Source organism: Eublepharis macularius, chromosome 19 (genome assembly GCF_028583425.1).
Source record: "Eublepharis macularius isolate TG4126 chromosome 19, MPM_Emac_v1.0, whole genome shotgun sequence".
Lineage (NCBI taxonomy): Eukaryota > Metazoa > Chordata > Lepidosauria > Squamata > Eublepharidae > Eublepharis > Eublepharis macularius.
Genome location: NC_072808.1, coordinates 7,633,670 through 7,660,975, shown reverse-complemented (window position 1 = coordinate 7,660,975; position 27,306 = coordinate 7,633,670). Strand labels below are relative to the sequence as shown.

At 46.5% G+C, this 27,306-nt stretch overlaps 1 protein-coding gene across 1 annotated transcript in view; it reads right to left on the bottom strand.

Moving 5' to 3' along the window:
* Window positions 1–27,306, bottom strand: part of ESPL1 (extra spindle pole bodies like 1, separase) — a 40,135-nt gene that overhangs the window by 10,023 nt on the left and 2,806 nt on the right. The window contains exons 2-22 of the mRNA XM_055003596.1: window positions 27,092–27,180; window positions 24,728–25,843; window positions 23,276–23,380; window positions 21,456–21,576; window positions 20,533–20,669; window positions 19,708–19,901; window positions 18,734–18,976; window positions 17,190–17,334; window positions 16,722–16,884; window positions 15,727–15,866; window positions 14,567–14,701; window positions 13,905–14,024; window positions 12,987–13,158; window positions 11,618–11,746; window positions 9,794–9,950; window positions 9,168–9,277; window positions 6,228–7,378; window positions 4,693–5,059; window positions 3,786–3,956; window positions 2,257–2,470; window positions 461–648 (exon numbers count right to left, since the gene is read on the bottom strand). Coding sequence (XP_054859571.1) covers window positions 461–648; window positions 2,257–2,470; window positions 3,786–3,956; window positions 4,693–5,059; window positions 6,228–7,378; window positions 9,168–9,277; window positions 9,794–9,950; window positions 11,618–11,746; window positions 12,987–13,158; window positions 13,905–14,024; window positions 14,567–14,701; window positions 15,727–15,866; window positions 16,722–16,884; window positions 17,190–17,334; window positions 18,734–18,976; window positions 19,708–19,901; window positions 20,533–20,669; window positions 21,456–21,576; window positions 23,276–23,380; window positions 24,728–25,843; window positions 27,092–27,172 — 5,359 coding nt within the window. The 5' untranslated portion in view covers window positions 27,173–27,180. The remainder of the gene's footprint in view (window positions 1–460; window positions 649–2,256; window positions 2,471–3,785; window positions 3,957–4,692; window positions 5,060–6,227; window positions 7,379–9,167; window positions 9,278–9,793; window positions 9,951–11,617; window positions 11,747–12,986; window positions 13,159–13,904; window positions 14,025–14,566; window positions 14,702–15,726; window positions 15,867–16,721; window positions 16,885–17,189; window positions 17,335–18,733; window positions 18,977–19,707; window positions 19,902–20,532; window positions 20,670–21,455; window positions 21,577–23,275; window positions 23,381–24,727; window positions 25,844–27,091; window positions 27,181–27,306) is intronic.

Below are 27,306 nucleotides of genomic sequence, written 5' to 3'. Positions count from 1 at the left end.
GTGGCAGCCATTTTGCAGTTAGCTCCGCCTCCCTGTGGTTGTGCCCAACACCTTATGTCTGAATTCCGAAGGTGCTCATCGGCTGAAAAAGGCTGGGGACCTCAGTGCTACATGGACCAGACTCAAATGTCTCCTCCATTGCAGCGGCTTTCCTGCCGCAACAGTAAAGTCACTACGGGCCAAGCTACAAGTGACGAATGACCCTTGAATGGCAAGTGGATTGAGTGGAGGGCAAGTGAACAGGGAGAAATACACTTGCCGTTCAAGTGTCATTCGTCACTTGTAGCTTGGCCCTAAGGCCGTTCAAGTGTCATTCATAACTTGTAGCTTGGCCCTCAATTCCCCTGGAAGGTCTGTCAGACAGCCAGAGTCGGTTGTTCTCCTGCTATAAGCGGGTGCCGCTCATCTGCTATGAAGCACGCCACTTTCCCTTCCCACAACAACTAAACTAATCCTGTACCGCTGGGGATCTGTCGCAGCTGTTCTCTGAAGTCTTCTGTCTCCAACTTAGCGAGGTTGGGACACCTGAATGCAAAGAGGTTCTGCAACTCCGCAAGGCACTGGAGAGAAGAATGAGTGTTCCCTTCTTGCAGGCTTAGAGCCTCCAGCTGTTTCGATGCGCTGGCCACCGAAGCCTTCTTCATTTTGCTGAGGATAAAAGAAACGGTAAAGGTCATTAGAGGTGCTGGTTTTCAGAGGGAAGCACCAACCATCGGACAGCGCAGAACAGGCAAGAGGCTGTTTAGCTTCGAACGTGGACACCCAGAACTCCAGCAGCAGCAATCGAAACCTCTGCTACACCAGATTAATGATGCCGTAAAGATAGCTTCCAGTTTCTGCCAGTAATGATCTTGAACACATTACAGTTTCAGAACAGTTGAAATGAAATGGATGTGTATACTAAAGAGATCGCGGGAAGGTAGAGGACAACTCTTCTAGGGCAGCTTTTCAGGTTCATTTGAGATGCTCTCCAAACGTTGCTCTGATACGGCCCCCCATTTTAAGACCGGAATTACCAAACTGTGAGCCTGGCACACGGGGGCTGCAGTGACAAATAAACTTATGTTCCAGAGAGCATCCGGTACCTACCTGAGCAACGGCTCACTGCTTATTTGCATGATTCACCTAATCAGCTCCACTGGGGATGGAAATTCTGCCCCATTAGGTGTGACTACAAGTGACAGATCAGGAGTCTCTGACCAACTTCCCCCAAAAGCACAGCCATCATCCTCTGTGTCAGACCTGCTGTTCTGGGATTACCTCCTTCTACTCAAGAGGCTTGCCCAGATCACCGACTCATCCAGGGGCACAGAGCAAGCTCCATGGTGAAAAGGTCACTCTTTATTTGTACACTGGCTAAAAAACAGCCCTTTCAGAACATCATCTCTCAGGGCCAAACTACAAGTGATGCCTGACACAGGTTGGACCCTTGTCAGCTTCCCTCAAGTTTTGATGGGAAATGTAGGCATCCTGGTCTTGCAGCTTGGCTCTCCGACTGCTGTCCAACAGACTTTTCAACTGTCACTTGTCCAACATTCCGCCAAGCTGCCTACATTTCCCATCAGAACTTGAGGGAAGCTGAAAAGTGTCCAACCTGTGTCATTCGCCACTTGTAGTTTGGCCCTCAGATGTTAGCAACCAGAGGACCTGCATTTTGATGTAAAAAATTCCACGGCCTCCATTTTCATGCTAGTTGGATGATCACGGAAAGGGCTCGTCCTCTTTTCTTACAAAGGACACAGTCCCCTCAGTTTGAGAAACACCGCCTGAACAGTCACCTGCATAAGACTCTTTGGAACTGCTCTGTTCTCCTCCTCACTTCCCCCACCCCTGTTTCAACCGGCTTGTGTTGGTTCAGTTCTTTCTTAACTTCAGATTTTGAAATGCACACTTGCACAGCTGGTTACAAAGACTCCAAGCTGCTGTATCTTTCCCCTGTATTATGAGAGATTGTGCAGAAAAGAGTTTCGCTGCCAAGTTTGCCAAGGGTGATCTTTACCAAGAACTACAAAAGACTCCGGTGTACAGGAACGACAAGGTTCCACGATCTCCTAAGAAACGTGTACATATATATTTATATTTTTTAAAAGTGCGAATATCGTGCAAACAATAATCAGTACATGTAACAAGATCAATCTTGATGAACTTTACCAGTTGGATTGGAATGGCTACTGATTATTGTTTGCACGATATTAGCACTTTGAACTTTACACACCCTGCCCCCCTCCCTCCCATTCCTCCTGATAGATGTCTTACTCAAGTCTTTTGTGAATGGTGCTCATTATCTGATGGCGGAGAGTGACAGCGACCGACTCCGAAAGCAGGTAAGCCGTAGCAATGGGGTCCCGGTTTCCAAGACACAGCGCCATGAGCTGGCAGAGATGGCTATAAAGGGCACCTGGAGGGTTATGGCTAATGGCACAAAAGGCAGCTTGCAGGGATTCATACACCGAGTCCACGGACAAGGAATCTGCAATAGTCACAAGGAAAGGAAAAGTGGTTGCAATAAGTCACAAGGAAAAGAGTTCTGAATTTAATTCAAGTTTTCAAGCAAAATGAGGACAAGCACTTAGGCATAACTTTTAACTTGAATTCTGGTTTGGTGTTTAATACAGGACAAATATAGATTTCAAGATCTGGTGATCCATTTCTCCAAGAATCAGAAGGGTGAGATTTAACTGTGTTTCTTCTAGGATGGTTCCATTGGGATTCGGATCAGGACCAGAGGAGGAGTTTCTTCTTTGGGGCACAAAACCCTGTCACCTTCGGTAGTCCTAAACTCCTGCTTTTTCTCCCCGACAACACATTTGAAGCCTCCAAAAGGCAAAGCAAAAATGAAGACCTCAGAACTGGGAAGAGAGAAAGCACCAGGACCTCATGTGGGTGAAGGAGGGTGGGTGGGCTGGGCATACTGCAGCAGAATCCTGAATCCAGAGCAACATAAAAAGCCAGTTGGGGAGGAGGAGAGAAAGTGAGGATCATCTCTTGAACACACAGAACCATTAGACGGACAATGAACATAGTACTTGGAACAGTTTCTAGGCTTCTCAGCCAGTAAAAATGCACAGAAAATGCACTTTGGGTAAAGCTCACATTATTCCCTTCGCTGTAAGAACCTCAAAGCCCAAAAGACTGGGTCGCAAACTAGAAAGCTTTTGGCTCAAAAAAAAAAAAAAAACCCACTTGTGCCATAAACTCACTTAGGGCCAAGCTACACATGACGAATGACACTTGAACAGCACGTGTATTTCTCCCTGTTCACTTGCCCTCCACTCAATCCACTTGCTGTTCAAGTGTCATTCGTCATGTGTAGCTTGGCCCTAAGTCTATCTGCCTTCTTCTGCCTGCAATATGATGATAACGCAGACCTAGATTATAGGGGGGAGGGTTTGGAGGGGAAGGGGCATATCAAAGCAGTTTTGACTGCTGAAAAACCACAGTGTTAAGAACCGAGCTCTCTTTTTCTTGCAAAGCTCCCCAGAGAGTTGTGTGTGTCTACACAAGCACAGAAGAGCGACAGAATTCAGCATCTGGGTAAGATTAACTCCCATTTACAAGAGGGGGGGAAAGGCAAATTTTTAGTTCTCACCACTGTAAATGTAAGTTTAAAACAGTGACATTCCATGCTTGAGCCTCCAAACCAAAGGCAGGAGGGAGGGCAGAAGAACTAAGAATTCTGGAAATTGTTCAATGCCCTTCAGACCTTCCCCAAAAGAACAATATTTCATGCAAGTTTTTTTGATGGGGGGGGGGGAGAGAGACCAACAAGCAATTCTATTCCTTACTGGCATCTACTTCTAGGGAAGAGGCAAGAATGTGCAGATCGAACGGGTCTGCGGGGCTTCGCTTCTCTGAAGCGTTGAAAGTTTGCCGCAAATCAGCTCTGGCATCACAACGGAGAACCTCTTGGTCCTCTTCTGCGCCATCAGACTTCAGAACAGGTCGCCTTCTAGGCCCTGTACAGGGAGGAGAGAGAAGAAAAAATTATCATGCCAAACACCCCCTTCCTTAAATGTCCCCTTCAAGGTTAATGACCAGGGCTGTACCAACAGGAACAGAATAGCTCTTCATGAGAAACCTCCACGAAGTCTCTTAGAGCCTTACTAATAAATATTATAGCAAAACTTTACTCGGATTTCAATACATTTGAGGAAGCAGGCTATCAGCTACGGAAGCTTATGCTAGGATACACTTTTTATTCTTTAAGAAGGCCACAGTTGCTCCAACTTTTGGCTCAGGGCCAAGCTACACATGACGAATGACACTTGAACAGCAAGTGTATTTCTCCCTGTTCACTTGCCCTCCACTCAATCCACTTGCCCTTCAAGTGTCATTCGTCATGTGTAGCTTGGCCCTCAGATGGGTCAAGTGAATGGATTTGCCACCTCACCTTATTCCTCCATCAAACAGAAGAAGAACGTGCTTCACACTACTTCCACAAAGCTTCTCTCGTCGCCCCCCCCCCACCCTTATTCCCCGGACAAGATACTTTCCTTGAGAATGTCATGCATCAGCAAGTTAGGGCCAAGCTACACATGACGAATGACACTTGAACGGCAAGTGGATTGAGTGGAGGGCAAGTGAACAGGGAGAAATACACTTGCCGTTCAAGTGTCATTCGTCACGTGTAGCTTGGCCCTTAGTCGAAGTCTAACGGGAGCCAAAACTCACCTTCGGCAGGTTCTTCCTCACCAGAACCCTGCAGGGCCTCAAAGCCAGCCTCCGGCTCCTCCTCCACAGACCTCAGAACCGCCTTTTCCTCTCTCCCCGGCCCATTTAGTGTCTCCTCCTCACAAGGAGTTTTCTGGATTTCTTCATGTCGCTTCCGTGGCCTAGCAGCACTTCTTCCGCCCAGCCGTCCTCTCCGAGGCTGTGCCTCTGAAGAACTGGTGTTGCATCCTTCCATTTTAGCAAGGTTCTCCTTTGACTGTTTTCTGACGGGGGCTGCCTTTCGCCTTGTCCTGCTGGTGGAGGGTGCCGGTTCTTTGGCAACAGGAAGCTTTGCTACCTGTGTCACTTCTGGAAGACCTTCCGGGTCACTGTCATCACTGAACACAACCTGAGAAAAGACAGGTATTTGCTTTGCCTCCAAATGCCCCTCAGGTTTTAGGCTGCTCCAAACTCCCCACCCCGCAATCTTTTTATCAAGCCCCCTTGTCCAGGAGCATGGCAGAGTGAAATCTCAACAGAGAGAACAGAGCTAGGAAGACATAAGGAGGAGGGCAAGCAAGAGGATCAAAGGACCGGAACTTCTTTCCTACAAGGAAAGACATTTTGGGATTTTTTGGGTAGGGATTAGAGGTGGGCATGAATCGAAATATGAACCAAAGTTTGTCACAAACTGTTTTTTTGTTTGGGAACTGGTGGTTCGTTGGAGGGCATTTCTGACGAACTGCGACAATTTTGGGGCCGGTTCATTCCGTTCATTTTTCTGTTCGTCACTGATAACAGCCTGCTATCGATCAGTTTCCTAAGTAATGGGGGGGGGGTGCTTTCTGCAGACCTTCTGCTGTCCCGGAAGTGATGTATTCAGGAACCAAAGAAATCGGTTCGTGAACTGGGCAATTTCATGCCAGTTCGTGGATCGTGAAATGCAACAAACCACAAACCGCAACGAACCGTCGTTTTCCCGGTTCATGCCCATCTGTAGTAGGAACGATGGGGTGGAGGGAGAGGTGAGGAGAGATGCACCCACATTGGCTCGCCTGTGCCCCGCGGTCAGCCAAGGAGACTCTGCTGTAGGAATTCACAATGGATGTAATCGTATATGGGAACACCTCTGCGAAGGCCTTCTCTGCAGCTGACCTAACTTTGGAATTCTCTTCCCTCGCCTCTGAGCCTCTCACTGCAGGCCTTTTGTTAACAGAGGACTGCAACTACACTGAACCTCCATTTCAGGGACGTATACTTCTGAATACTACAAACTGGGGGGGCCAGTAGAAATTCACCATCTTCACACTCGGCTTATGAGCTTCCCAAATCATCTGGTGTAAACAAAGAACTGAACTAAACAGAATGGACCATTGGTCACTTACTGTGTAGAGTCCTTCTCCTCCGAGGACAGGAGGACATCTTGAGATGGGTGGGAATCCTCAATCTCAGGATGTCCTCCACCTCAGAGGGAGAGTAGTCTGTGCCCCATCCGGGCAATTTTTATATTCTCTGTATACCAAGAACCACCACCCTGCCCCTATTCTCGTTCAGCTTCCGCTGTGTCATCCACTTACCTTAAGACGAGACTTCATTCTTCGGGACACTTTGGGAGCCTTCATGAGTTCGGTCTTCAACTTTGGAGAAGAAGGGTCCTCAAAAATCTTAAAGAGGACCTTGGAGGAGAGGGCTGGCTTGGCTGCTGTCGACCGCTTTGTCCTGGCGGTTGGAATGGGTTTCTGTGCTGGGGTACAGGGTTCTACAGGTAGCCTAGTAACAAGTGTCTCTGTCTCAGAGTCAACCTGGGGAAATGGGTGGCTGGGGTGGACCACAGGCAGTGTTTTGGTGTCTTGCATTCCCTGGGGCTTTGCTTTTTGGACAGCTTCCACCTGCCTCTTGGTGCTGTTACTATTCAAGGGCAGTGAAGAGAGCTCAACAAGCGTCTTCTCTGCAGCTGTTGGCATGTTTTCTTTATTCTCACAAAGGGAGGATGGGTACTTCCAGGGCCAGGCTCTAGAAAAGATGCTCGCCATGTAGCCTTCATGACTGGAAGCGAGGATCGAGACGGCAGCTATGGCTTTGACAAGCAACAGGCTTGCCTTTTGATATTCAAGCCCTGGCAGCCGAGGCCTCTTTGAAGACAGAACGGCCAAGCCAGTCTCTAGAAGTTTCCACAGTTTCTTCTCTGGCCGACCGGTGCTCCTGCTCAGTTTCGCCAGGGATACATAGATACGGGCCACCAGATCATCCAGGAGACCAACTGCGGGCAGCTTCTGGTCAACAGCCTTCATGCCGTTGCTTTGAGACACGGACACCACCACATCGGAGATGTACGAAGTCACCGAAGCGCACCGTCTCAGACAAACTTCAAGAAGTTGCAGGCCTTCTCCCCAGTGCCCGAGTGCCAGCTCCCCCTCCGCAGAGGTGACCAACCAGTGGAGGCAGACGCTCGAGAGAACCACATCGGAGCAGAGCGAGCAGCGGCATCCGTCTAGGTGGGCCAGGAAGGTGGGACGTTTCTTCAGCTTTGGCTTCAGCTCGGGGGAGCCCGTAAGAGAGTTCCCTTTCTGCACAGAAACAGTCTCAACAAACTCAAGGGAGACTTCTCGCAAAAACGGCTGCTCCTCTTTAGAGAGCTTTGGGTGCAGGCCTTGCAGCTTCTTGCCCTTAGACCCACCTTTCTTTGGCTTAATTTTCACATCGCCTTTTCCCTCTTTCACTTCAAAAACTGGAGGCAGAATAGACAGGTTGGTTTAGTGTTTTGATTTCTCTCGGCATTAAGCGTTGGCAGCCCTCCTCAAGCTTACAGGAGCTTAACACGAGCAAGACACCAACAAGGGAGCCTCAATATTTATTAAGTGAAGTAATAGATATTTACCAACCGGTCAAGTATCATCCGGTACGGACCCAGGTGGGTGTAGTGGTTAGAGCTGGATCTGGCAGACCCGTGTTCAAATCCTCACTTCACCATGGGAGGATTTGGGTGACTTGGGACTAGTCACCCACTTACACTCACAAATTTACTTATTCAGAAATGAATAAGTAAACGAGGACGAGACGCTGCAGATCACACTTTGTACTTTGGTCTGGTGTCTACCTCTAGCCTACAAGGTGCAAAATCGGGCAGCAGGTTAAGAAAGGCAGCCGGACTCACTTTTATACCATAGTCAGATTGACACATCTTCTTCCTCTGGTCCAGAAACACCGCAGTTCTACATTGTTGGTGTGCTAAGCTACAAGAGACGAATTACACGAGGACGCACACGTGAAGGGAGTCGCAATGTTAGCCGGAAAGCTGAGTTTTAAAAAACAGATCGAAACGCTTTGTCGATTTCTCCTCTCTACAGAGCAGGCAAAGATTGCTCCTCAGGAGGTTTGTTAATTTCCTCTTCATCTGGGAAGGCTCTGTCAGTTTCACCTCCCCTCCTAGGAGGCGAAGAGTAAATAAACAAACCCCCTGAGAGATCTTTGCAGGCTCTGTAGAGAGGGGAAATTGACAAGCCCTCCGATCTCTTTTAAAATTCAGCTTCCCGGCTAACATTGCGACTCCCTTCACATGCATGTCTTCGTGTAATTTGTCTCTTGTAGCTTGGCTCTAAGATAGGTTAGGCTGAGAGTAGGTGACTGGCTGACGATCACGCAGCGAACTTCCGTAACAGCATGGGGATTCTAACATGGGCCTCCCAGATACTCATCCGACACACTCGCTATTATGCTACACTGGCGCACGTTATCTCAATGCACAGGCGGCTAAGAAAATTTGAGCCAAAGCAACATCTGACCAGGTAGCAAATTGCTTAGACTTGATGTAGCACTTAACGTGTTGTGTAGAAAGGGGATTTGAACTTTATTCTTCCTTCATCATAATGCTATGTGTTTTGGAGTGTGCTCAGTTTTTCGTATAGTCTTTTTAATCTTATGTTATGACGGCAACGTTTGGCTATCAGCAATAAATAACCTTGAATGTGAAGACCTGACCTTAATTTCCATAGGAATACTTTGAGGTCTCAGTAACTACAGCATGCTTGATTTTCAGCTTTCACACGCCCTTTGATACTTAAAATTGCAAGTAGAGATACGCAGGTAGAGATAGGCATAAGTTCTAGCTTACAAGGGTGTGGATTCCAGTGTGGAATTCAGGATTGGGAGGATTGCCGTCAAGGCAGTGGCAAAACTTGAAAGGATGCTTTGGAAGCCATTGGGGTAAGACCTGAATTGTACTGCACACACCTCCCCTTCTCATTGCTGTTTTCCCACCAATCCCCGTTTTCCAATTCTCCTTGCCCCACACCACTGCAAGAACACGGAAAATGCATGCCACCGAAAAAAGAATCTGCACAGTTTTCTTTCCAAGCAGGTAACAGAGAAACTGCACACCTTGAAACGGAACACCCCGCCCCTTAATGGCAAGCTGCAGCCAGGGCCTGCCTGTCTATCTTCAATGAAACGCTCCCCCTCTCACCACTCAACCGTGCCTAATGCAGAAAGAGGGGGGGGAAATTAAGGTCAAAACTCACCTGTGCGCGATTCTAGAAGAAACAGGACCTGCTCGAGATCAGAGCCACACAGCTCCAGTTCACCACGCTGGAGTTCCAGCTCGCTCTTCATGACCAAAAACTGAGCACACCTGAGACGAAAATGCAGCCGGGGGTCACGTAAGAGCAGTCTGATCCACAGGCAGCAGCAGTCACAAGACGGGGCTTTACTTACAGAGTGATCCCGCACATGTTGGATAATGCACTTCCAATTCTCTTTATAAATCATTTGGAATGGATTTTTTTTTGTGCGGAACAAAAAATCCACCTCAAATGATTGATAAAGTGCATTATCCAACGTGTGCAGAATCAGCCACAGTCTGCCTTTCTCACAGATATTCAGGGCAGATTACAGTATTAGAAAAACCAAGCAATGGTACTTCCCATCAGCCGACCCTTGGAACAGTTGGCTTGCGTGTGGCCAACCTGTCACACACACACCCCACCAAAACACACCACGACACTAGTGAAATTAAACTCCTGGGCCGGGGCCAGTATGCTTGAAAATGGAATAGGCACGGCAGGAACCATATTGATTCCCGTTTGTTGCTGTTTCCCCATCTACGGCCCAATCTATGCAAGACGGCATTTGTTAGAAAAGTCCTTACCATCGGAGGGACTGTAGCTTCATGGAGATTTTGAGTGCTTCCAGGCAGTAACCTTTTGCTTCGCTTACATTTTCTGTCTTGCCAAGGAGGGAGATGAACGTCTCGGAACAAGCAAACATGTCGGCCAGCACCTGCCACTTCTGTACCAGGTTGTCACCTGAGAAGGGGCAGATGGAGGGAGAGAAAGGTGTGCAAAGCAGCTTAAGCTTAAAAGCAGTCCAAGCAGTCTCAGTCCTGGCTCCCACCTGGGGGAACGCTCTGTCTACTGAGATCAGGGCCCGGCAGGATTTACTATTTTTCCCGCCAGGCCTGTAAGACAGAGTTGTTCCGCCAGGCTCATAGCTGAGGTTGGGCCTCTGCTGGCCGGAGGATACAACATCTACCTCCCCTCCCTGTGAAAGCTGCCCACCACTGTTTGTTTTTCAGCTGCTGTATCTATTTGTACTGCTGTATTGCTTGTTAATAGTTGTATTGCTGACGCCAGGCAAAGAGTGCTGCTATTTTTATATGTTTTAATACAGAACATTTTTAAATGATTTTAAGGTTGTTATCCACCCTGAGCTCACTTGCGGGGAGGGCAGAATACAAATATGATATAAATAAAATAAAATAAATACTGTTCATTTTTTAATTTAAACAGTAAACAATGAATAATACATATAAAATAAAGACAAAATATATATCAGAATAATGGTACTACATATTTCTCCTCTCCATCCTCATACATATTTAAGATACTTTATGTACAACCTTTTATATTCACACTCATTATGTTCAGCATATTAGCTTACTAATTTAGCCATTTAACTTAACAATCAATCTATTTTAATATTAATTATACTTAATTCTCCTTAGTTTTCAGCTACATATTAAAAACCTATTTTTTCTGAAATTCTTGATTTGGTCTATTGCATCTCAAGTATTTTTATCTACTATCTTCTTGTCTTATATGTCCACCACATATGATAGAAAGTTGCATCCATACATTGACATTTCCAACACTTCCTGCGGTAATCCTTAGATTTCTGCAATATCCTTAGGAGTAATACCATCTAAAAACATTTTATACCATCTAAAAACATTTTATACCAAAACATTGGTATAAATATTTTCACTGAGGTTTTGCATCCATTTAATCATACAATTTTTGACCTGTTCCAATTCTGTTTCATATTGCAATATATACTTTATATGCTTTTCCCAACGGGTGTTTTGGATCGCCACAGATTAGTTGTTCAGGCACTGTTTTCTCTCTTAATTGTCCTCCTTCTTTGGATATTCGTTCTTTAAATTTTAAGGATGCTGGCCATTTTGGTAATTTCACGTAGATTAGCCAGGAGCTGAATTCCGCAGCAAACAACAAATTCTGCAAACGAATTGCAGAACTGTGGATTTTTGGAGGCAGAATTCCCCTACGTTACTTTTTTTGGGCTCGTCTCTTATACCAAGGCTTGTTGTTTGAAGTCGTCAAGATCTTTTCTTAAAAAAACAACAACCCTGACCTCTCAGAGTAATCAGATGGGAAGATCAACACAGGATAAAGAACGGTAACCAGTGGACCACTTATCTATTCCAGTAAGCAGCAGGCTCCGTGTCAGTGCTTTGAACCCACACACCAGAACATATTTCACCACCATTAGTTTTAAAAGTTGCTTTCGCTTGGCCATCATTACCGAAATGGGCAAGCGAAAGCAAGGGTTTTTTTTACTTCTGACCTCTGTGGCCCACCCGCTCTGTTCAGGAAAAAAAAAAAAGTAAAGTACAGGATTTAAGAGAAAACAAGAGTCTTGGGCACACTTGGACAGAAAGCAGGTCTCGTTTTACCGTGATCTACAAACAGGTGGTCTGGAACATCTTTAGCCGATCTGTCGCTGCTGATCAGCAAGAAGCTAGAAATAATGCTGCGATAGAGTTTGTGGGCATCACTCAGAGCAGTCTCGGGGGTCTTCCACCCTGGGTAGAGGGAGAGGAAAGCGCAGGGCGTATTAGTGCCGTTGCTCCCCAACTTCCTTGCTTCAAGGGAACTCTTTCCGCAAGGAACCTCTGTGCCTCTGCTACGGCACCCTTGTATGTTACAAATATTTGGGGAACTGAGGGAACACGGGTGGGTTCAGCCACGGCACAGGACAAGCCTACTGGGCCTAGCCCTGGCTCCCCAGCGGTGTACTGCAAATACATGTCAACAGTCCAAGTGGCTGTGCCTTTCAAGTGGCGCACTGCGTTGGTGGGAGAAGCATCAAACTTCTCTACCGCTGCTGTTCTCTCTTACTGAAAGAAACTTCTGTAATACGGCAAGCAGTATGGGTCTGCCAGCCTTTGGACAGGTTCATGAGGCAGCTCGCAATCATAAGAACGTCACTTTTAAAAAAATGAAAAGCTATCCAGTTAAATTATTAACAACCAACACACACCGTCTGAAAACTCTAGCCTGTAAAATCTCTCTCGCATGTACACCCACTCTCAAAAGCCTGAGCAACGGAGAAACATTTTAACCTGGTGTTTAAGAGGCAAAGCTCAATGGCTGGCAAACCTGCATTAGGACAGAGTTTCATAAAGAGGGCATCACCATCAAAGAGGCCCTCTCCCTTCTAGCCGCCCATCTTATTTGGAAGGTGAAAGCAACCTGAAGAGCTTATCCAAAAAATCTTAATGGTCAGACAGGAACACCTAGAAGAAGGTTGCCCTTGATCATCTGTAAGGCGGGTGAAGTTCAACACCTGGGGCCTGCCACTTGCCAAGCCACACCCAACAATCCGATCCAGCCATTAAGTTCGACCATTTACTTCCCTGCTGTGAGCTACTGAATGGGTAAAAGCTAGGGGTGCAAACAACAAGAAAAGTGCTATGGCTGCTACTACTCTACCTAAAGCTTTCCAAAGCGCTTCAGAAAGCTTTGGTCTTTCCGAATCAGCTCAGCAATGCTGGGGCCAATTCAAAAATACCGAATCATTCTGAATCAGAAATCTGAAACACACACTGCTAGTAAAAGCCACCCAAGACCAGGGCTATCTACCACTGGATGCTTTTAGTCTGTATCTTTTGCCACGTATCCAAGATGGATTGTCACACCAAAGGGATGCCTGGCTATCCTTCTAAATGTTCAGGATGAGGTTCCAACTGATCCGTTCATCGGCCATCCATGTCTTTCTCGTCTCCTGGGGTTTAATATTTAATATAATAGTTCCATACTCACCTTGAGCGTACAGTTTTTGCCTGAGCGCTAGTGAAAGGGTGGAAGCAGGCAGGCCGAGATACAAGGCCGTTAACTGGAGAGCGCTGGCTCGGAGCAGGTACCAGAGTTTAGACGGCCTTTGCAAAGCTGGGTTTTGTAGGGTTTCTAGCAGCAAGCCAAGGCCTTCTTCAACCTGCCCGTGAAAAGAGGATCAATGAAGCCGGCCCGTCTGAACAGCAAGCAGTCAGTCAGTCTCTATAGCAAGTCAACCAGCGTTTAGCTGACGTGGCAGCTGATATGGATCAGCCGTCATTCTTTCAAGGACCCCAAGAGAGATTCCCCCCGCCCCCACCCCAGAAGTCGGAAAGCGGCTGTAACTCAAACGAAGGAATCCCAACGTGAACAAATTTGAACAAGACAGAAAGGCAACTTAGCTGGTTGACAAGGGATTAGGCCTCGCTGCTAGGATAAATTCTATTGGTGGAGGACAGCCCTCCTATCTGGCTCAGGATTCACTCAGTTCGGGCAGCTTTGCACCCACAGGTTGCAGAAATAAGATGATCACCATGTCGGCTCATGGCTCAAAGAAATCACTAACCCAGAGAACCAATGGAATCAAACGCTAGTGTACGAGTTGTATGGAGGAAACCAGTGTTTTAATTCCTACTCAGCCCTGAGAGTTCATAAGCAAGAACTAGAGACGAACAAGATAGTATTGGCAACCATCTGCTTCTGAGTTACTGGGCTAAGGGATAATCCAATGCCCCTCCACTTTAGATCCCTACAGAGTCCACAAATATTCCTTCACATCCTTACCTCTCCCGTTTTCCTTTTCTTATCAAATACAAAAACATGCATTTTTTAAAAAAGCGCTTTAATATTTGTGCGCTAGATTCAGCGCCGTCTGAAGGGCTGAAGGCTGCATGTCACGTAAGCTACCTTGCCATTTGCCAAGCACAATCTGCTTTGGAGCACAGCTAGCGTTTGCTTTGTCAGCAGGGCAAAGTCTTTGCTTTGGTCAGCGCTTCGCAAGCAGGACTCCGCTTCCTCCAGGACAATCTAGAAGAAGAACGGGACACACACACACAAAAAAGGGAGGCAGTATTACCAAAAAAATAAAGAAGGGGGCATCCACTGGGACTGTTAAGTTCATCCGTCAATTGATTTTAGCAACAGGAAGGTTGCGGAATGAGACCCGTCTAGCCCGCCCCAAGATCCTTGGAGAAGGGGCAGCACGAAACAGATCTAGAACTTGGCTTTGCTCCATTTGCACAGAACTGAGCCCTCATGCAGCAGATTGTACTGGAATGCACCAGTTTAACTTGTAGTTGTTACTTTCAGCTCAGCAAAGAGGGTTCAAACCCACTTTTCCACACACTGTGGGCTTAGTCCATAACAGCTTTGCATGCGCAAGGACCAAGTTTCAATCATAAACCTCTCTAGGCTTCTGATAAAGGGGGCTGGGAAGGATCTGGGACAGCCAAACTGTACTGAGCTGGACAGATCCATGGTCTGACCCGACACAAGACATCTATAGGCAGGAATGGGAAGTGGTCTCTTCTTGGGTGACCCATTATCGTCCAGCAGCTCTTGATGCTTACCTCCACGTAACTGGGACATTCTAGCAGGAAGAAAAGCTTGGCAATCTGACACAAGGCGTTGGTCTTCGCGACAGCATCTGCAAGGGCGCTCGAGAGTTCTGAGATCAGGAAGTAGCTCTCAATAGCTCGCAGCGGCTGCCAAACAGGAGACAGGAAGGAGAGGCAGAGCAGTCAGTAAAGAGCAGAGGTGGCCAGCTTCGTTATTCTAAGGGCCCCTCTGTGCCAACTTCCACAGGGACAGGTTCTCTCCAAGAGAAAGGTCATCACATCAGTCGAGCGGGTCGAGGAATGAAACTACTTCTGGCAGTCTTCTAATTACATTCTGCAGAAGATTCTACGTAAGCTGTAAACTTGAATGGTGACTTCTATTCTTAGGGTTTTAATTTTTTGCTTCAAGAAGTGCCTTTCCCATTGTATAGGAAAATAGCTTGAACAGCTGGACCAAAACTACTTGGACTCTTCTTCTAAAAACCAAGAACGTGCTGGTTGGTGTACAGGGCAGACAGAAATGTATCGGCGTAATTCGTGTCAAGCCAGACATTTCATAGAATATAAAGCACAGGAACTGAAGTCCTGAACAGGGTGAGAGCTAAATGAAGGCATTTTCTGTGATGTGTAGAACTCGGTTGTCCTTTCTACTTCTTTTGTATTTGAAACGAATACCATTGTTGGTCGTTTTATACAAAATGTACGGAGATAAAATGTTTTACATATGAAATAAAAACATTTTTTTAAAAGACTGCTGGTGTATATATAGTGTAGGTTTTGGCTATCTTTAATCTGTTCTTTTGCATACTTTGTAAAACATAACCTTTTATGCACAATTTTAGTACACGCAAAAGTTTGGTCCAGCTACTTTTCTAACTCCTAGGTAATGTCTGGTAAAGCCAAAGGCTTGTTGTCCCCCCCCCCCCCCCCGGTAAGTCTCTGTGCCAGGACTCGCTGGGAAAAACGATAGCCCTACTTCCACTGTGTCTAAGGATGCTCTGCTAGGATTGGGACTCGAACCCCCAGTTCTGCTGACTTCCCCTGACCAGCAGGCCCTCTTTGCTTCGGTTTTCCCGTTACATACAGGAGAGAAAAGCTCCAGAAAGCTGAAGAGAGGAAGGGGAAAAAAGGGTATGGACTTCTTCTGAAGGCAAATGTCCAGATTGTATTACCTTTCCCATCATCCTGTACAGAGCGGCCATGATGTGCAAAGATGCCGTTGTCTGTTCAATGCTCCGCACAGCTGGGATGTGGCCTTTGCCGAGGAGTTGCTTCCACAAGTCATAGGCATCGTCCAAGGATTTTGAGTGCACTGAAAGGGAGAGAAAGTGTCAGCCAGGAGACCCCAAGATCCAGATACTTCCTCTGAGGGTGAGGTCTCCAAACCCATTTCTTTATGCCGCAGTCAGAACCTGAACCATCACACCTAAGACCCATTTTGCCACTCGAAACTGCTAAAACTGGAGAGCCACCAAACTGGAGAGCCAGTTTGGTGCAGTGGTTAAGAGTGCGGGACTCTAATCTGGCTTGAAGCCAGCTGGGTGACCTTGGGCCAGTCACAGCTCTCTCCGAGCTCTCTCAGCCCCACCCACCTCACAGGGTGTTTGTTGTGGGGATAATAATGACATACTTCGTAATACATAAGAATGTATTCTGCTCCCTTTGGAATATCTGAATGGACCAACAGGGCTACTGACATTCTATTCCCGCACAATCTATTCAGAGAATGCCGGGATAGACTCTTCCATGCCGACATCTAGCTTCCTGGATGTGCAAAGATGTTTTTTTTGTATGCATGAAGGAAATTGTGAGCAGTGTGAAAGCATCAAAGACGCCTTCAAGAATAAATTGGGAGGGAGGGGGGAGTAGAGGCATGTTGTGCCAGTGTAGATACAACAGTTATGAATATTTCTGCCTGTGTAGGGATAGACAGACAGCTTAGTTACAGTTGTCCTATGAAACCCATGATCTGAACGCTATCCTATATTCCTTACAGGCACCTATGATGAGACAAAGCATGGAAAACAGCGATTAAAACATAGAGAATTCCACTTGAAACAGAGAGCTAGATGACCCTTCCTGGCCTCTGTCAGCTATTCTTCCCCTGTTACAATGCATTAAAAAGTTTAAGCTCGTCTCCCCCAAGATGGGCAAACAAATTCCTCACCAGAATCCGCAGACAGGTTAAACGTAATGCCGAGATACAGGAAGTTATCGTCCTGGCACTTATCCTCGTAGCCAAGATCGTTGGTCTCTGTGCCTTCGAGAGCTTGCAAATTCTTTTGTCCCTGGGTGTTGATGTTTCTGGTTCTCTGTTCTTGCTTATTGCTCTGCAATTTAAAAAAAAAATGAGAGGTTTTTAGAATGCCTGCACAGAACTCTCTCATTTAATCCAATTTAGATATTTATAGCTTTCACAGCACAGCGGAGATTCAAACCTGGGTCTCCCAGATCCTAGCCTAACACTCTAGCCACTACACCACACTGCCTGTGAGTGTTCCAGCTATCTCTGTCAGGTTCACTCAACCCCCAGCTTTGGAAAGCTGGCTCAAAACTTTAATTTTTCAGCACACAGTATGTGCAATCTTAACATGAGCCAGCAGAATTCTGCCCCGCTGTTCTCCCTGCCACACACCTCCTGCATTTTGTTCTCAATTGTGCAGATGTGGAGCCAGAGCAGGGCTTGGGCCTTGTCGTCCTGGAGCTGTTCTTCGTTCTGGGGAGTTTTCGGTACCAAGTCCAGCAGCCTCAGGGCTTCATGGATAGAATCCAGGGCAGAACTAGGGAAGAAGAGACTCAGCTTTAGCCAAGCATTTGATAAACACAGGGCCAAGCTACAAGTGACGAATGACACTTGAATGGCAAGTGGACGGCAAGTGAACAGGGAGAAATACACTTGCCGTTCAAGTGTCATTCGTCACTTGTAGCTTGGCCCACAGTCAGTGAATTCCTTTGGCCAAGTTACGACATTTGTTCTGCAAAAGCAGAACACTAGGGTGGGAACACCCCGTTATGAGTTTCCAGTTCAACTAGCAATAATACATTAAGGAACAATAGAGGACTGTGTACATGTCAGCCAGTTTAAAGAAATGCCTGTCTCAAAATAAACTCATGGCCTGTTAATCTAAGTTCCTGCTCAAAAGCTTTACTGAGTGACTAAAAAAAAAAAACCCCGCAGACATGGGATATTTTTAGGTCCCAAATACATGTTTGAAAAAAAAAATTCAGCAGAAATTTATAGTGTTTAGAGGGCAGAGTTGAAGGTGAAGATTCGCTGTACTTTTTTTTTCCTAATTAATTGCAAGACAGTAATTACGCAGAGGCCCTCTTTTTACCTATTTCAAACCGTGCTGACCCCAGCTGCATTACTCCTGCATCTTGGATTCCATGCCTACAAGCCCACATTCTTCAGTCTCTTATTGGTTAGGAGAAGGAAATGAGAATTTGGATATGGGAGACAGAGGGCAGCACTCAAGTCAGCAGCAACAACCCTGCTGACATCCACACATTGATTGGTTGATTGATTGGATTTCTAGCCCGCCCTCCTCGTAAGCAGGCTCAGGGCGGGTTGCAATCATAGATAAATTACAACAAATAAAACCAGTAAAATACAACTCAATACCAACATGGATTTCAACATTCCAGGTAGTGCACCCTTCCCCCTTTCCCTGCGCACCATACACAAGGGAAGAAAAGGGTGGAGGTGTGGGTTGGTGAATCTCTAACTCCTCAAGCATGGGGAGGCAGATGGACCATATGCTTCCCCCCACACACACTGGCCAGAGACCTCCAGGGAGGCTAATTAGATGGATCCAGTGCTGGCCTCAACCATATGCCGGGCGAAACATCTCTTGTCTTACAGGCCCGCCAAAAAGACACAAGATCTTGGCGGGCCCGAGTGTCTTCCGACAGAGAGTTCCACCAGGTTGGGGCCAGGACAGAAAATGGCCTGGCCCTGGTCGAGGCCAGCCGAGCCTTCCTGGGGCCAGGGACCACCAGTAGGTGTTTACTTGCAGATCTAAGAGCTCTCTGAGGTACATATGGGGAGAGGTGGTCCCTCAGGTACGCTGGTCCCAGTCTGTTTAGATGATGTGAACAGTGGAACTGAATGTCCTGCCAAAAACACCAGGCCACAAGCATAGGCGAAAGGAGCCGCTCCAAATGGCCCAGGCCACTCACCATTCCGTCTGCTCTGTGTAGTCATGGTAACACAGCACTTGAGCTAGTTCGATCAGGACTGCAGCCCGCTCATGGACGAAACTGCTGCCCTCTGAGCATATGTCCAGTAGGTCACAGATCACGTTGAAGCGCTCTTGGCCGGTGTCAGCTCGCACACTCTTGTAGGCCTTCAGTTCTTCAAACAGCACTTCCAGCAAGATCTCAGGGGCCAAGTGGCACCCTTCCAGGCCCTCTTTCAGAGTCCTGTAAACACACAATCCAGTCAAGAACATGTGTTAGAGAACAGCCAAGATGGAGGAACCATCGAAACGAATTAAATCAAACGAGTTTTCGCCTAAACATTAGGAAGAGCTTCCTGACAGAGCAGTCCCTCAGTGAAACAGACTGGGCATTTCCAGTTAAAGGCAACAGGACGGTACTTTATTAGCAGAGGATTTCATTTAGTTATGGTAACTATAACACACTTTTGAGTTAAGCAACAGAGAGCCTGGTAGTAACTCTAGTGGAGACATTATTGGCAAAGAAGGTGCACCAGTCCCCATTTCCTCTTATTTCCTTCCCACTGTAATCGCAACAGCAGAGAGATGCTAGAGAGTTCCTTTGGGATTGGACTTCCTTTATCCCAGTAAAATGAAAAATGATAAACTGAGGGCCAAACTACAAGTGACGAATGACACTTGAACGGCAAGTGTATTTCTCCCTGTTCACTTGCCCTCCACTTGCCGTTCAAGTGTCATTCGTCACTTGTAGCTTGGCCCTGAGTCAGATTTTGTCTCTCAGGAGCTGGGGAGAGATGGACACAACATTCTACAGAGAGTGAAGAATTCCTAAGAGTTACAAACTTCCTCACATGCAGTGGGACAGATCTAAGCATTCCTCTCCAATGACCAGTTTTGAGCTATAACAGGCGAACAGCAATCCCCATTTTAAGAATTGTTCCCTACCCGATCCCCCATCTCTCAACCCCTTCTTACTTTAGTCTTAGATCATCTGCCCCATTTTTGTTCGCATCCATCTTGATTTTGAGCCAAAAGGAGATTGGTTCTGTCATCTGTTCTGTGATCTTGTCACACTGAGTGACCAGCCACAGTACCACAGCCTGGAGAGCTTCCTCTAACAAGCCCAGCTTCCTGTAGTTTTCCACAAGGAGGCGAAAGCAATTGTGTAGCTGTGAGGAGACAGAAAAGGCATTCAAGATGCACACCAAAAAAGTTCCCCTGGCTACCATAACGTAACTGTCTGGAAGACAGTTGACTCATGCTTCTATTAGTCTCTAGTAGAGATGGGCACGAGCTAGATAAAAACGAACCATGCGGTTTGTGGTTCCTCATGTTTCACAAACCACGAACTTTCACAAGCCTACCCTGGTTCACAAATCGGTTCATTTGGGTTCGTGAAAATGTCACTTCTGGGCCAGCAAATCACCACTTCTGGGTCAGCAGAAGGTCACTTCCAAGTCAGCAAGTGGTCTGCAGGAAGTACATCCTCTGTTGCCTAGGAAACTGATTAATCAGCACCGGCTGTCTGCAGTGATGAACGACCCAAACGAACCAGCCTAAAGTTCGTGGTGGTTCGTCAGAAATGGGATCTGACGAACTGCTGGTTCGTCACGAATTTTGGTTCCTATTTCGGTTCATGCCCATCTCTAGTCTCTAGACCACCCCTCACAAATGCTGTCTTGCTCAGAGCTCAGATGGTAAAGAAAGACTTATGAGCTGAAAAATTCCTAAGCTCTACAATGTTCCACTTGTACCTCGGCTGTGCCAGTTCATGAAGCTGCTAGGACAACCTTAAGTTACCTTTTCTGTAGGGAATTCTGGATTTTTGAACAGCTCCTTCTTGCCCAGCCTCTTGCAGAAGCCCTCTACTACCGAGTTAGATTCCATATACATCTTCTGACAGTAGAAACTATAGCCCAGCCTGGACACACAGTATGCTGTTGAGAGAGAAGGGAAAATGCCAATCTTCAGCCAATCGCTGTGAGCTTTTGATAGTCAACCGCTTGCTAAGAGAGACAGGGACTGTAGACTATACTACTGTGTATGTTGCTGCAAGCATTCTCCTATTAGGTAAATTCTGCCTCACTTTAACGTCCTGTTTAATTGCTTAAGCATTGTTTCAGTTCTTGTTATCAGATTTCTGCAAGCTGTACCCTATTGCTTTATTGGATATCCCAGCCACTGAGCATATCGACTTATACTGTGTAATCCACCTTGAGTCTCAATGAGAAAGGTGGACTATAAATAATGTAAAACAAATAAATTCTGCCTCATCTACTGAAGAGAACCACTTCCTACCCATCATATATTGCTCCCTGATTTTCTGATACAATTTTTTTTAGCAATGGACCTACGAGGGATTTCCAGTTCCTAGCAATGACCAGACGAGCAGAGGCAACTAATGTCCAAACAAGAGATCTGGCATTCCTATCTAGCACAGAGTCAGGCCAAAAATCCAATAGGAAAAATTCTGGGGAGCGTGGCAACGAAAGACCCACCATGTCGGATATCTTTGCGAACCACTCTCCAAAATTCCTGAACGAAATGGCATTCCCACCACATATGTAGGGCTGTGCTTTCCTGCTTGCAAGGTCTCCAGCATAGAGGGCACAACAACCTATTCATCTGATTCAATTTGTTTCTTACTATGATGAAGAACAGCCACCAGCTGATCAATATACAGAGAATCAGGCCACTAAAGGATGACGGTCTTTGATACCAACCTGAAACGTCCAGGTACTCTGCCTGCTCTTTCTCTGGAAGACCTTCTAACATATCCAGCATCCAGGAAGCAGCCCTCTGGAGGGGTACCACCAACTGTTGTATCTCTGGAGATTCTGGTCCCTGTGAAATAATAAAGAGTCCAGTAGCACCTTTAAGACTAACCAACTTTACCGCAGCGTAAGCTTTCGGGAACCACAGCTCTCTTCGTCAGCTGCATGGTCCCTGTTAGAAAGGCAAGTTTAGCAACCGGATGGGGAGCAGAGCAAACAAACAAAATAATAAAACCCTCCAGCAACGTCTCGCCACAACGAGTCTGTTTCCAGACGGCCGACTGCCACCTCTGTCACACAACATTTCTGTAGAGAGGTGGGATCGGTTTATACAGTCAGCAGAAGCAGGGGCAAACCAATTTACAGAGTGTAACATTTTCAAACAGCGGGGTGAGAAAGATGTTGCGTGCTTACATGTTCTCCGCTACAAAAATCCCTGCATGGATCATAAGGTACAGCAGTATGTTCCAGTGGATACACTACAGCAAGAGACTGAGCAAGTAGCATACACACACACACACACACCACCTTTTCAAAAGCTAACCATGGTACAGTACAGGGGTCAGAAAAAGTGGTGAACTATACAGTTACACAAAAACTGGACCCTCTTGCCAGCCACCCGCTCAATCAGCTGGGCACACCCTTTGTGATTCAGCCCCCATTTGTTCCCTTTGACACTCAGCTGATGGGCGGGCAGATGGCCCCAAATGCAGCTGTTGCCTCATTCCTCTTCTCCCAGCCCCAACCCCAGTCTTGCTACCCTTCTGGCCCCTTGTCCTCATCATTCTCCTGCCGCTTCCTCCCTTACCATTTTTTGCCTTCATAGCAGCAACCATGTTCTCAGGGCCAAGCTACACATGACGAATGACACTTGAACGGCAAGTGTATTTCTCCCTGTTCACTTGCCCTCCACTCAATCCACTTGCCAGGCAAGTGTCATTCATCACTTGTAGCTTGGCCCTCAGTCTGCATCCCACCCCAGCCCCCCCATTGCAATTGCCTCCAGTTTAAGTTTAATTTTTTTTAAGGTTTCATCATTTCCTGCAAACCAAGGGGCTCTTCCGCACTTGCAGAAAAATCTTCTATTTGTCCAAATAACATATTTTTCTTTAGTACAAAACTTACGTTTTTTATTTTCAGCTTTAAAAATTTTTTCCTAATGTTTCCGATGACAAAAACTAAGATACATAGGGCAAGGAAGCACGAAGTGCAGCAGTCTGCAGCTCCCTCTTTAGTTGTTGACTGTATTTGCAACTTTGTTGGTAGAAAACTAAAACATCTACACATTTAAGATTCATACAATCCTATATGCTGAGTTACAAAGGATATCTCTTAGGTTAAAGCAGTAAAGTAAGTTATAGCCTCATAAGACAGCATTGCCTGTATTTCATTTTCTCCAAAATTTTCCATTTTTCCAAAGATAACCGTTTCCACTCTGTGGCTTCTACATTTCTAGATGTTTAACTCATTTGGACCAGGGGTCCACTTAGTCTGCTCTGACTAGCACTAGCTTTTCAAGGCTTTTCCAGGGAAGGACCTTTTCACAGCTCTTCTAGAAGCAATCCTTTGATAGAAGGTGCCCGGGAGTGAATTTTGGACCTTATGCATACAGAACAATACATGTCCTGCCCCTGAACCAAAGAGACTCTGCAGAATGAAGAGACTGGATCCATTAAAGATATTTTCTCTTACCCCCAGGGGCAAAGATGAAAAGCCTCAATCTTATTTCTACTCAGACCAGAAGATTCTCTGGTCTTGGTTTCTCATACCTGCAGAGTCTGAAGAGAGTCATATACCAGGGTGGTGTACAACTGGGCAAAATGGTACATCAGCTTCTTCAGAGCTTGCTGCTGTTTCATATTGTCTGGTGGAACCTGCAGAGGGTGAGAAGATGAGCATGGAAAGATGGTTGAATGGTCTCCCGCCCAGTCAGAGATAGGTCATTCATTGACAATGCAGTCTCATGCAGAATTGCTCCAGTCTAAGTCCAGTAGCTTTGATTGGAGTAGTTACGTATCAGATTGTAGTGCAAGAGAACCAAACTATAGTTTTTTCACATAACAACAGATTTATATACCACCCTTCAGGACAACTTAATGCCCACTCAGAGAGAGGTTTACAAAGTGTGTTATTATTATCCCCACAACAACAATCACCCTCTGACAGAGCTGTGACTGACCCAAGGTCACCCAGCTGGCTTCAAGCGGAGGAGTGGGGAATCAAACCCGGCTCTCCAAATTAGAGTCCTACTGCTTTTAACCACTACACCAAACATAGCACAGGTCAAAAGGAAACTGCGTACATTGAAGATCTACAGTTTTTCCTTGCATGCTTGTTATTTGGATAGAAGGGGAAAGTAATTTTTAAGACACCCTGGAAGAAAAACAAAATTACATCCAAGATATTTTCGTGTACTAAGGCAGGAACAGCCAACTGGTGTCCAATGGGTTGCACCTGCCCCATGCCACCTAACAGCCCTACCAAACCAGCTGGTTAGTATCAAACTAGGATCTGGGAAATCCATGTTCAGAACCCTAGCCTGCCATGGAAGCTTACCGGGGAAAAAACAAACCATGTGGTTCATGATTCGTCAAAGTTCACGAACCACGAACTTTCATGAACCTGCTCCTGGTTCGCGAACTGGTTTGGTTGGTTTGTGAAAACGTCACATCCAGGTCAGAAAATTGTCACTTCTGGGTCAGGAGAAGGTCTGCAGGAAGTCCATCCCCTGTTGCCTATGAAACTGATTGATTGGCACCAGGCTGTCTGCAGTGACGAACCAAAAAACGAACCAAACGAATCAGCCTAAAGTTCATGGCGGTTTGTCAGAAATGGGATCTGATGAACCGCTGGTTCGCAAACCATGAACCAGCCTGGTTCGTCATGAATTTTGGTTCATATTTTGGTTCGTGCCCATCTCTAATCTCTACTGCTCCCGATAATATTGCCATTGCTACTCAGATAACCGTTAACAATTTTGATTAATTAACAATTAATTTTGATTAACGTGTATCTCCCCCTCGAGTTACACAAGGAGAAATAGATAATCAGTGGGACCTACTAGAAAGCTATATACTGAATCTGCAACTAAACTACCCTGGTGCAATACATTTTCATGCTGGAGATTTTAATGCAGTAGCAATTCATTTTCTGTTGTAGCCACTTGGGTTCCCATTGCAAAGAAAGGCAAGATATAAATGAATTGAGGGAGGTTTACTTACAACATTCAGCAACTTGCCAAGCAGCTCGAAGTATCTTTCCATAAAGGCAGAGATCCCCAGAACGTCCCGTAGACCAAACAGCCTCCGTTTGGTCTCTTTCATATATCCATACAGAGGCATAATGAATAACTGGCAACTTTCAACCATAACTTTAAGCAGATTTTCGTCAGCACCCAATGAGGAGTTTAGGATCTCAGCAGCCTGGGCAAAAAGGGGCCCTACCGAGCCATTGTGCAGCACCCACGCTCTGTTCAGCTCAATGCCAACAGAGAGAATATCCAGGCTTGTACTGAATACGCGCTTTATTTTCGTGGACTTTCTCAAATAGCCCCAGGCCTGTCGGACAACGTCCTTGCTCTCTACAAAGCGGTGGCTTTTGCAGAGGTAACGGGACCTCATCACAGCGAGTTCAACGAGGCAGAGCGTGTCCTGGAAGGCCAAAGTTTCACTTGGGCCCCTGCTTTCCAGGAGGCCTGCAACAAGATGGCCGAACAGCTGCTCGCTGAGGAAACAAGCCTCCTCCTCAGGCAGCGGACTTCGATGGGCCTCAAACGCAGAAGCGGCCACGGCAGCATGTTGGGCCACTACGGAGGTAAAGAAGGGGGGCTCTCTGAGCAAGAGGACGGGGGAGTCGTGCTCCAGAAGAACCAAGAAACGCACCGCTTGCAGCTGACATGAGAGGGCCGCCCTGAACTGGGCAGGAGTCCTCTCTGTTTTAGCCACGGCATCGGCGCTCTTCCACAGCACGCTAAAGGCACTTTTGGCAATAGGCACAAAGTCGTCAGCGGGCACCTCGGGAGGCTGGTGCTTCGACAGTTCAGCGTAGAGGAGGCTTGCAAAGCCCAGGCTGGTCTCCGAGGGGCCCCGAGCAGCAATGCCTCTCATCAAGTGATAGAGCAACTTTTCTAGATAGAGGGGGACATATTGCAGCCGAGCTTCTACGTAGCCATGATAGGCACACTCGGCCAGAGTCCGGAGACCTTCCAGGTGATCCGGGCAGCTCGTGCCTTCGGCAAACCGGTGGATGCAGGCACGCAGGATTCCATCACATGCCGCGGCCCGTTTGGAAGACCGGTTTGGAGCCTCTACGTTTTGGGCTACCAAGCTGAGAGATTCCTGAAAGTTAAGGGAGGAACTTTTAGGGTCTTGGAGGCTGCACATGCCAGTAGATTACGCTTCACAAAGCCCCTTCTATTTGTGGCTGTATGAAAGAACTCCCATCCACTTGTACAAACAGGCCAACATGTAGTAGCAGGCCAAATCCAGAGTGCTATCCCCAGGGCTTTTTTTCTGGGAAAAGAGGTGGTGGAACTCAGTGGCGGAACTCAAGACTGCACAATGACGTCACTTTGGGTCAGCTGGAACAAGGGGGAAATTTTTTAAAGTTTAAATTGCCTGTGGGGAAATGGACAGTGGCCCTGCCCCCTGATCTCCAGACAGAGGGGAATTTAGCACGGAGGGCAATCTAAACTCCCCTCTGTCTGGAGATCGGAGGCGGGGCCACCGGCCATGTGACCATTTTTAAGAGGTGCCGGAACTCCGTTCGACCACATTCCTGCTGAAAAAAAGCCCTGGCTATCCTCATTCAATTCCTTCCCAATAAGAGACCTACTGGACTGTTCCTAGCACCTGTTTACCAATAGCAGTAAATAAACTGACAAAAGCCTCCTATGTAGAATTAAACCATTAACAATAGATCACTTTATGAAAATATTTTTAAATTCAAAGTGCGCCGAGTGCATAAACTACATACAAAGTTCATAACACATACATAATACATTCATGAATATATACAATGATCTACCATCCACAAATCCAAAAATGAATACATTCCATCAATTCCGTTTGAAAAGATTTACAAACATTTATATGACTGAGATCAAAGACCGACTACTCCTTGAATATAGCAAGCTGTAAAACAAGCTGTAAGCATATGGGAGATAAAGTGCAAAGAGTGCTCTGCAAAAGGCAAGCTACTGTCCGTTACGATGTTCAGTCCTCCAGTCGACGTCTATCCCAAGACGTCCCTGCTATAAGGCTCTTGAAAATTAAATTGCTGCTAGAATCCAAATTATACGGTGGGCATAAAACTACCTCTCGGTCATCAAATACTGCTTAGCAAAGTTCAGAACACCGAGCGTTGAGCAAGGGAACAGGGCCCAAGAGAAGCATGGCCCTTTATGGCAACCCCTGGGAATGCAGAGAATATGGCACATCTTTGAGTTCATCAAGATATTAGTACAGAACTGGGAACGAGGTGCTAGGCACGAACCAGCACCCAGGGAAATCGCGTTCCTCAGCCGTCTTACACACCATCTCCAAGAACATCATTCTCCTTCGAGACAGTGAACCGAGCAGTATTACCTTCAGCTCTGACACCAAAACCAACGTCTCTTGGGGAGTGCTGGTCCGTGCCACAAAATCCATGTCCTTGAGGAATTTCATTTTGCATTCTGCAGAAAGGAAGGAATATACCAAATTATGTCAAAAAGCCCACATATAAATAGCGAAGTCAGAACTTTCCCTTAGCTGGTACCAAAGCATCTCTCCACCTCTACTCTACCACACAATAGTACTGT